Source organism: Sminthopsis crassicaudata, chromosome 2, assembly GCF_048593235.1.
Source record: "Sminthopsis crassicaudata isolate SCR6 chromosome 2, ASM4859323v1, whole genome shotgun sequence".
NCBI classification, from domain to species: domain Eukaryota; kingdom Metazoa; phylum Chordata; class Mammalia; order Dasyuromorphia; family Dasyuridae; genus Sminthopsis; species Sminthopsis crassicaudata.
In genome coordinates this window covers 224538856-224550251 of record NC_133618.1, presented here as the reverse complement: position 1 = coordinate 224550251, position 11396 = coordinate 224538856, and the positions used below count along the sequence as shown (strand labels likewise).

At 35.8% G+C, this 11396-nt stretch overlaps 1 protein-coding gene across 2 annotated transcripts in view; it reads left to right on the top strand.

The window, feature by feature from the left end:
* The first annotated feature begins 1990 nt into the window (after positions 1-1990).
* PLB1 (phospholipase B1) overlaps positions 1991-11396 on the top strand; it is a 181002-nt gene continuing 171596 nt past the window's right edge. For both annotated transcript variants that reach the window (XM_074288291.1, XM_074288292.1), the window contains exon 1: positions 1991-2427. In XM_074288291.1, the coding sequence (XP_074144392.1) occupies positions 2379-2427 (49 nt within the window). In that variant the 5' untranslated portion in view covers positions 1991-2378. The remainder of the gene's footprint in view (positions 2428-11396) is intronic.

Genomic DNA, 11396 nt, shown 5'->3' with positions numbered 1-11396 from the left:
TTCCTCTGTAAAAACCTTTCCAGATTGTCCTGTTATCCTTAATCAAAGTGATCTTTGCCCTTATCTCACTTTCTCTTGTAGCAGTTATTTGTCCTTCCCTACTCCTATTACCATTAGACCAAAAGCTCTTTGAGGACTTATGTCATATTTTTCTCTGGGGAGACCCAGGAAGGCTTGGGGCTAGCCAAAATGCAGCACAGTATCCAGCAGAGAGCAACAGGAAGCAGCATGATGACATCCAGAGATCCAGCAATTCTGTAGTGTAAATGACCAAGGCAATTTATACTTCTCTAACTTTCAGTTTCCTCAGCTGTAAAATGCGCACCTATCTCCCACAATTGTGAGGATCATATGAGAAATGGCACTTAATAAATGCTTCCTTCATTCTTCCTTCCATCCCTCTCTTCCCTTTTGTTTCCCCTCCCTTCACCCTTCCTTTTTTTGTTCCCTTCCTTTCTTTTACTTTCTTTCATGTGTCTCTGCCTCTGTGCCCCATATACACATGCCCTCCCTACATATACCTTGACCACAGTTTCCATATGATCCTGTGTAAGTATTAATTGGCTGCATGTGTTTCCTACATGTATGTGTTCCACACATGTCAATTAATCAAGTGTATTCTCTACATGCATGTTCTTACCCCTCATGATGTGGTAACTAATAGGAGAGTGTTGTTCATGTATGCATGGTGAGATCTTTTCACTTTGTTTACTATGTTGCTTAATTAAGTGAACTTTGTTTTGAACCATCGTTTTTTCTGGGTTGTTGCAAAAGTGAACCCATCTGTCGGGGCTTGCCAACTGTGGTTTTCAGTGAGCACTTGAAGTAACTTTTCTTAGGGCTCATGTGTGAGCAGGTCTCCAGTCTGGCATCCCTCCATCATCAGCACCTAGCAAGAGTGCTTTATATACAGTAGACACTTAAAAGGATCAAGGCTCATAGCATCAAAAGTTATTTGGGACCTTTCAGAATATTTGGTCCAATTCCATTTTTTTTTTTTTTTTTCAAAAGGGAAACTGAGGTCCAGAGAATGAAATGACTTGTCCATGATTACAAGCTAGTAACACAGCTGAAATTTCACCTAACCAATTAATCAACCATCCACTTAATCAATAAGCATTTATGAAATACCTTCTATATAGAAATTGTCCTAAGGGAGGATTCAAAGACAAATGCAAAAATATATCCTACCTTCTAGAAGTTCCCAGTCAAGCCTAAGTCCTCTCTTTCCTTCTATTATGCTATCTATTTGTTGGTTTTGCTGTTGGCTTGTTACACCAGCATGAATAACACTTTTAATTGGGTTGGTCAATAATGCCTAGGTGAGTTCACTGGTTTTTAGCATTTGTTATTAACTTCCAAGTTTTATCACCATAAGGGATGTTCATCCCATCCATATTATTTTGGGTTGCTGAATTCAATTCAGTTCAGCACTCTGAATCTAAATACAGCTCATGTGCCACCTCCTCTAAGATGCTTTTCTTGATCTCTCAGTGTTTTCTTCCTTTTTAATTTGTATTATTTGACATACGTATTATTTTCTTTCTCATGTACATGTTCCATTTTCTCTCTCCAAGAGTAAAGAAAAGTTTTTTGAGGTCAAGGACTATTTGGCAACTAGTGCTTTGTACTCTGCACAGAGTTGGCACTTCCTAAAATTTTGGAGAATGCGATCTACACTTATTAAGTGCCTGCTATGAGCAGAGTATAGAATAAAATGTTGGTCATCCATCTGTTGAATCATTCTGATAGAGCCAAGGCAGAGAATTCTAGAATCAGGTGGCTGGGAGGGCTTTGGAGCCTCTAGTAATGGAAAGGGCTGATTTATCAAACTTCGTGTCCACGGCTCGCACTGCCCTTCTTCTGCCCTGTCTCTCCCATTGAAACAATCAAATGAATGAAATCTGCTGTCCACAATTCCTCCTAGAGTTTGGCCACCCCTTTAGCTGGGGATAGCAGCTGTACTGACCATATATGCTGGAAGGCACGTGATACCACTAGGCAAGTCCAACTGACAATGACTGAGCACTGTGTGTGTGTGTGAAAATGAGAGGGTGGGAGCTATTCTGCACTCCACTCAACTCCTTGTAACCATGAGTGGGACCCATGTACTGGGTAGAGCAAACTTGTCCATTCTCTCTTAATCAAGAGACTTGCTGCTGCAGCAATGTTAATATTTATCACTTTACAGCCTGCCACTGCCCTCTATCAAAGGTGTTGTATAATTTATAACATGTTCATTATCAACTCACAGCAAAGTATAAAAAGGGAGGAAGAGTAACAGTTCATCTCTCTGGGAAACAGAAGAGTAACATTTCATCCATTGGCCAGGCGGAAGCTCCAGAGGCAAAAGACTGAAAAGCAAACGTTATACCACGATGAAGCTTCAGCCAAGCCTGTTCCTCCTGGGGCTGTTTCTGGTAAAAGGTAAGTACCTCCTTGCTTTCTGCTCATTCTGGGTGGGATTCTGGCCACAAAGGCTTTGCCTGGCTCCTCTATTACTTATTCCGTCTTGATTGAGTGTGGAGTTTGGGAATATAAAATATTCTTTGAAAAACAAAAAAATACTTGGGTGAGATGAAAAAAAATTTAGAAATCAGAAATCTCTGCATCTTTGTGACCAGAATGAGCCTCCAAAGTGAGGCTTGGAGATGGATATAACAAATCTGAGCAGGTGAGGGGCATGGAGGTAGGATGGGGATGAGGGTAGCTAGGAGAGCAGTGCACTTGTCTTATGTCTCTCATCTCAAAAATATAGGCAGAGCAGCTACCAGAACAGCACACTCACTGGAGCTGCCTTTTTTCTTTGTACTGGAATCTTGTGTCAAATTGTGATTGAAATAAATAGACCTTGAAGTATTGCCATCATACAGAGAATTTTCTGGAAACAAGATTTAACCTCTTTTGCTTTATGATTTTCTTTCTCTTCCTTCTCTCACTTTTCCTCATTGCTTTCCCATTCTCCTTATTTCACTCAACTTTCTCTATGCTCACATATCTCTCCTGGATGCTTCTTCACAGCCATTTGGGACAAATAAAGGATCAGGAGCTTTTATACATTTGTTCTGCCCTCTCTCCATTAAGCCTGAGTAAACTCGGGAGACAGTAAAGTCTAAGCTACTTCTACCATCTTCTAGTCTTCTTATCCGAGTTTCAGAGAGTTCTTTCAAGAAGGGAAATCTATAGGATAGTGGAGAGAATTCATTTCTTTGAATCCAGGCTCTTTGATTTACTTCTGAGCTGTGTCACCAAAGGCAAGTTATCTCATCTTTCTGGGCCTCAGTTTACATCTCTAATACTAATACTACTAGTAACTAACACTTATACAGCTCTTATTATGTGCCAGGCATTGTGCTAAGTTTTAAAATATCTCATTGGATCCTCACAACTCTGGAGGGTAGGTGCTGTTATTATCCCCATTTGTACAAATAAGGAAACTGAGGCAAATCAAGTTTAAATTAACTTACTGAAAGTTATACAGATAGTGACTATCTGAAGCTGGATTTGAATTCCTCTTTCTGATTCCAAGCCCAGTACTCCACCCACTATAGCCCTTAGCTTATAGTCAAATGATCTCTTCCAGCTCAAAATCCCATGAAAGGGCTAAAAAGATTAGGAAATAAATATCTTTAAAGGTCTGGAAGATTGCAGCTCGGACCTATCTAATCTAATCTTGCATTTTCAGTTTCTAATCAACAAGCATTATTTAATCATCTACTACATGTAACAGGAAGTTAAATCACCTGCTTTGAGTAGGTAGGAGTGCAGCTGGGGACATATAGTATGGAACTGATGCTCTTGGGGGTGCAATAACTAAGTGCACTAAGTTCCTAATGGAGGTCACACAGCATGAGCATGAAGTGGATTCCATCAGTAAATGACCTTTTCTACCAACAACTAACAGTTTGAGTGGAAAAGACACAGGCGGGGCAGCTAGGTGGCGCAGTGGATAAAGCACCAGCCTGATCTCAGACACTTAACACTTCCTAGCTGTGTGACCCTGGGCAAGTCACTTAGCCCCAGCCTCAGGGGAAAAAAAAAGAAAAAGAAAAGAAAAGACATAGGCTTTGGGGGGTCACTCAGAAACGAGAACAAGGAAGACAAGGAGCAAATGATTTAAGGACAGAGCATACTGCATTGGTGAAGTGGCTGATTACTGGTAAATGGAGATTATGAAGAGAAAATAGTGATGTCAGAATAGAAGTTATTGACTTGGAAAAGAGTAAAGAATTGAGTAATAGAAACCTCAGCAGCAGATCCATGCTGTTGTCTTATCCCACTCACAACAACTGAGGGTATGCTCAATGCTCCTTGAGCACTTGTCTTAAAATTTTTATAGTTAACACCTCTGAGAAGTGAAATGTGAGGAGATATGGGAAGACAGGAGTCTGTGACCAGAGAAGGGAACTGCTGAATGTAATATCTTAAAAGTTGGTTTGGTCCAAGGTCTGACTGTCCCTATGGATAATCTGTATTTTTTAAAAATGTAATAATATAATTGGTTTCTGTAACTTCATCATATGACATAGGTTATGTCTATACATCTAGATTGTGAAATCATGAAATGATGAGATTTAATAGCAACGTGTAGCTGTTAGAAAAGGCATTAAGACCAAAATTCTTAGTCATGTTACTTTGTGTAAATCATTTAACCTCTTTGAAGGTCAGTTTCGTCATCTGAAAAACAAAGATAATTTGTAAGAAACAAATGTTATAATTTACTTTCATGGTCTCTGATGCTTCAACTTGGTATGATTGTGACCCTGATCTCTCAGGTTCTAAGCAAGGTTATGACAACAGAGCCCAAACTCTGACAACTCCTTAGTTTTTCTAGTTAAACTATGGGAGTATGGGACAGTGATGGACCTTTGCTTGTTATTGGAGTTCCACATTAACTATAATTGAAGAGGTTTTTCATCAATAGGTTGGTCCCAGAGGGATAATTTGTGTTTTGTAATACCAATTCCTCCAACATATCTACTACTGCAAAGAATTATTGGAGTCTGAGTGAAGAAAGAGCCTCAGCCACAAAATTAGGAATTCTTTAAATATTGAAGAATAAATGAGGTTCTACAAGCTTCATTGTCCTAGAGTACCATACCACTAAAAGTTATATAATCTTTGCGCTATGCAGTTGGCTGAGTTGATTGGTGTGTAGTTGATTGGAAAGGGAGCTGAAAATTCCTGTTGGGTGACTAAATCAATGTTAATCTTGTAGTGACATGTGGAGAGAAGTTCAGGGGTAGATCAGTTTTTGGTTACAAGCCTTCTTAACATGTTGTAGTCCAGAAACAGAGCTGAAACAAAAAAAAAAGTTTGTCAAAGAAAATATTTATTGATTGGGAGAAAAATAAGGGACCTATGATGAGAGTTCATAATGCTTTCAAAAGGCTCCAAGAGCTACAACTCCAATGCAGACTAGAAAAGCTAAATCAAACTTTCTTTGTGATTCATCCTTAGTTCAAGTGCCACTTTATCTAGAGATCGATCATTCTATTCCCCTCTTTCCCTAAGACGGAACAAATATATTCATCTGAACTCTTAAATCACTTTGTTTTAGTTCTTATGGTGCCAATTATATTTTATTTTGTATAAGAATTATGCATTTACCACTCATTCTTCTTTTTTTCTTTTTCCATTTACATATCTTGTGTGTTTATTTATTTATTTACTCATTTACTTATCTATTCATTTATTCTTTTTTTTTTTTATTCATTTTTCCAAATTATCCCCTCCCTCCCTCCACTCCCTCCCCCCTCCCCCCCCATGGCAGGCAATCCCATACATTTTACATGTGTTACAATATAACCTAGATACAATATATGTGTGTAAATACCATTTTCTTGTTGCACATTAATTATTAGCTTCCGAAGGTATAAGTAACCTGGGTAGATAGACAGTAGTGCTAACAATTTACATTCGCTTCCCAGTGTTCCTTCTCTGGGTATAATTATTTCTGTCCATCATTGATCAACTGGAAGTGAGTTGGATCTTCTCTATGTTGAATATTTCCCCTTCCATCAGAATACATCCTCATATAGTATTGTTGTTGAAGTGTATAGTGATCTTCTGGTTCTGCTCATTTCACTCAGCATCAGTTGATTTAAGTCTCTCCAGGCCTCTCTGTATTCCTCCTGCTGGTCATTTCTTACAGAGCAATAATATTCCATAACCTTCATATACCACAATTTACCCAACCATTCTTCAACTGATGGACATCCATTCAACTTCCAGTTTCTAGCTACAACAAAAAGAGCTGCCACAAACATTTTGGCACATATATGTTTCTTTCCGCTCTTTAGTATTTCTTTGGGATATAATCCCAATAACAGCAATGCTGGGTCAAAGGGTATGCACAGTTTGACAACTTTTTGGGCACAGTTCCAAATTGCTCTCCAGAATGGTTGGATTCTTTCACAACTCCACCAACAATGTATCAGTGTCCCAGTTTTCCCATATCCCCTCCAACATTCATCATTATTTGTTCCTGTCATCTTAGCCAATCTGACAGGTGTATACCACTCATTCTTCTTAATAGATGTCAGCAATTTTCTCTATCTCTGTTTTAGCCTCTTTACATCTCTGCCTCTGTCCATTTCTCTAGTTTTTTTTTTTTCCCCTCTATCTCATATTAGTAGATAGTTTGTCTTTGATACTGGTGTTTTCAAAAACAATTCAGCTATTTTTCTCATCTAAAAAAACGTTTCTGATTTTCCAAATAGATTTAAGCCTCTTTGACTTTTTGGGATTTCTACTTTTATGCTTATTTAAAGGCTTTTTAAAATTTCATATTCAGTTTATTAATAATTTCTTGCTTTTTGCTGATTTAAGTATTTGGTTACATATATTCCCCTAAGGAATAGTTTAGCTGCATCCCATAAATTTTGGTATGTTATATTACATTTTTCTTAAATGTAATTATTTAGTACACCTATGATTTATTGTTGAACCTATTCATTATTTAGAATGAAATTATTTAAGCTCAACTTATGTCTAAGACCTTTGCTAATATTTCCTTTATTGCTTATAATTTTTATAGTATTGTGATTTGTTGTGATTATATTTAATATTTGTCTTTTCTATATTTATTTATTTAGATAAAGCATTTATTAAGAGACTATTGTAAGCCAGATACTGTAATAAGTTCTGGGAATATAAATATAAGCAAGCAAGATAATCCTTGCCCTCAATGAGTTTACAATATAATGGGGGATGACAACACATAAAATAGAGTCAGCTGGAAGGGAAATGTGTATGTAGAAGGCATGGTTCCATTAGGCTTAGACTCTCTTAGTAGAGTCCCTAGTTAATGAATATCAGGAAGATGTTTATTATGATCTAGGACATTTAATGGGTACATATTCATACATGTGCATGCACACACACACACACACACACACACACACACACACACACCCTTCTTAAGTTAGTTTCAAGTGTTCTGCTCCACATGAAAAACTTAACTGAGATGAGTAGAGCATAGTCCCAATTTTTCATTTTCTTTCTTTCTTTCCTTCTTTCTTTCTTTCCTTCTTTCTTTCCTTCTTTCTTTCTTTCCTTCTTTCTTTCTTTCCTTCTTTCTTTCTTTCTTTCTTTCTTTCTTTCTTTCTTTCTTTCTTTCTTTCTTTCTTTCTTTCTTTCTTTCTTTCTTTCTTTCTTTCTTTCTTTCTTTCTTTCTTTCTTTCTTTCTTTCTTTCTTATTCTTTCTTTCTTCTTCTTCTCTCTCTCTCTCTTTCTTTCTTCCTTTCTCTCTCTCTCTCTCTCTCTCTCTCTCTCTCTCTCTCTCTCTCTCTTTCTTTTTTCTCTGCCATCTTGGAATTCTTTCATAAGATTTGTTATAGATGAAAATATTTCATTTCCTCTATTATAACAAAATAAGCTCCTTGAGAGCTGAGCCTCTCATTGATCATTGTATTCCCTATGAGGCTTTGTACACAAATAGCACTATGTTCAACTTTCCTCAACTATGCTTTGGGATGTACCATGGCACTTGACCAAGTCTGTGCAAATTCTTTTTGTGTCAAAAAAATGTAGAACTTTTAGATAATATATTTAGTTTTCTGACCCAGCACCCATGATTTTTTCTTAGCCAGGACATATAAACTACTTTCATTACAAGGTATTTCAAAGTTCATATGAATATGGTGCCATGTTAGCTATCCCACCTTTTATGAATGTACTATAGGACCCTCTGCTTTTCCCTTGAATGAAATTGGATATAACAGCTGATGACTGGTCTAGGGATAATACTATATTCTAATATAATCCTTGGCTCATAGAAATTACTCAGTATTTAATCAGAAATTCTATGTTTGCATGAAGAACCAAAAGGGAAGAAATAGAGTATCTTCCCTGCTTTTCGCTGGGTATTTGACACATATATACACATATACATATACATAATGCATAATATATATATATACATATATATATATATAATATTCACACTCATAATATATATATATATAGATACATATATATATATATATATATATATATATATATATATATGCACCCACATATATGTGTATATATAGTATTGGTATATACTCTAGTATATACTGTTGTACTGTTGTGTATTTACTATTACAATCTGTGGGGGGGGTTTTATGTAGCCTTTATGTTCAATTGCCATATGCCACTGTTATATGTGCTTTTGGGTAGCATGTGTTGCTATGTACTTGTCAGATAAAAATCAAAATCAGTTACAGGTGATCAGATATAGTGATTAGGTGCAAATCATAACATATACCCTTACCAACCTCATGAGATTATTGTAAGGAAGCGCCTTGAAGAATTTGCACTTTGCTACTTGTGTGGAATTACTGAATTACTTATATCTTCTTCTCATACTTTTTTTTTTTTTTTGGCTGAGGTGATTGGGATCAAGTAATTTGCCCAGGATCACATATCTTCTCATACTTTTTGATGGAGTTTAGACAGAAATGGTCTGAAGACAGGTCCCTATCATGCTGTTATTGCTCTATGTTTACTGTCCTATATTTTATTTTAGAACTGGATAAAATAGCTACTTTTTGTAATTGCATAAAAGTGTTGGGATAGAAGCTCATCTTCTATAGATTTTAAAAAAAGAATTTTTGGGACTATTACAGTAGCAGACAGGATAATGGGGAGGATTTTATTCCTCATTCTACTTTCTCCCACTATATTTTGAAATATTTTGAAGGTTTCTATATTTTGAATTCTTTTCATTCCATGGAGTCTAAAGACTCTCAGAATCTCCTATAGCAAAATCTATTAAATTATTCTTAAACTTTTAGAAAACTATGTTCTGTCTATATCACTGTGGTCAAGAGTTCTATATGTAATGATAAGCTAATTCCTGCAGAATCTATTTGTTTTTTCTTTTTTTATTTACTTAATATTTTCCCCCAGTTACATTCAAAACAATTGTTTTAAACAGCTGTTTTTAAATTTTTGGGGTTCTACTGCGAATACATCCAGCCATTCTGGAGAGCAATTTGGAACTATGCTCAAAAAGTTATCAAACTGTGTATACCCTTTGATCCAGCAGCATTACTACTGGGCTTATATCCCAAAGAGATCTTAAAGAAGGGAAAGGGACCTGTATGTGCAAGAATGTTTGTGGCAGCTCTTTTTGTAGTGGCCAGAAACTGGAAAGTACATGGATGCCCATCAATTGGAGAATGGCTGAATAAATTGTGGTATATGAATAATATGGAATATTATTGTTCTGTAAGAAATGACCAACAGGATGATTTCAGAAAGGCCTGGAGAGACTTACATGAACTGATGCTGAGTGAAATGAACAGAACCTTTATATACTTCAACAACAATACTGTGTGATGAACAATTCTGATGAACGTGACCCTCTCCAACAGTGACATGAACCAAATCAGTTCCAATAGAGCAGTAATGAACTGAACCAGCCACACCCAGGGAGAGAACTCTGGGAGATGACTATGAACCACTACATAGAATTCCCGATCCCTCTAATTTTGTCCTCCTGCATTTTTTATTTCCTTCACAGGCTAAATGTACACTATTGCAAAGTCCGATTCTTTTTGTATAGCAAAACAACTGTTTGGACATGTATACATATATTGTATTTAATTTATACTCTAACATATTTAACATGTATTGGTCAACCTGCCATGGGGGGGCGGGGAAGAAGGGGAAAAATTGGAACAAATGGTTTGGCAATTGTCAATATTGTAAAATTACCCATGCAAATATCTGGTAAATAAAAACTATTAGATATGAAAAAAAAATTTGGGGTTCTAGGTTCTCTCCTTTATCTCTACCCACAATTAAGAATCCACTTGTGAAGTTATATAAAACATTTTCATAAAAGTCAAGTTGTAGGGGAAAAACCCATAGATCTCCTACTCTAGTGAAAATTAAAAACCCTCAAGAGAAATTAAATTTAAAAAGAGAGAGAATGAATGCTTCAAGAAAGTATATTTATTGAATTGCTATTATTATAATTTAAATCTTCTCATACCTTTCAATAGATGTTACATAGAAATACTTCTGGGCCATGTTATTAACCTATTATTATTCATTTACATTTTATGTTAATTTCCTGTGGACTATTATGCAGGTAGATAAAATAATTGCTTTTTGAAATTGAATTAAAGTATTGAAATGTAAGCACATGCTCTATAGGCTCATGGAAAGCATTGTCATTACAACTCTAGTAACAAAGGATATGTATCTTATCTTGTTTTCTTTGGATTCCTATCTCTCCTTTTGGATCTCTATATTTTAAAAGCTTTTTGATTCATGTAGATTATAAGTATGTGGTTTGTTCACATCAAAATTTTGTTCTTAAATTTTTATGAATCAGTATGATGTTCAGAGATTATTGAGAAGTTTGATCCATGGCAATAGCTTAATTTACTGGTTGAATTTCTCAAGACTGTTTCAACCTTGTAAAATGAAAATTTGTTCCTTCTAAGTCCATGAAATATAGGAAGCTTCTTATGTATAATTTTAGCCACCAGTTCAGTTCTTGCTAATATATTAAATTTTTACTGTCTGACATGATGTTTTGCACAGTTTCTATCATATCTTTATACAATCTACATTCATCTTTATTAATTAAATTAAGTCTGGGTTCCATAAAGATGACCCTTCTACAATCTCGTGTCAATGACCTGGTTCTGAATTGCAATAATAAACCTTTCCATTTTTATAAGCAAATCCTTATGACTCATCTATTTGTTCCACCTTTATTTTCTGACATTATTGGCTTAGTTCATAAAGATGTCCATTCTTGGACCTTAGCTGTTTCATAAATTCAAAGATAAATCACTTTAGGTTCTATTTGCAAAACATCATCATCATCATCACAACTCCTTTTCTCATTCTCATTTTTTTTTCTTAGTTCAGATAAAAGCTTTCTTTGAACA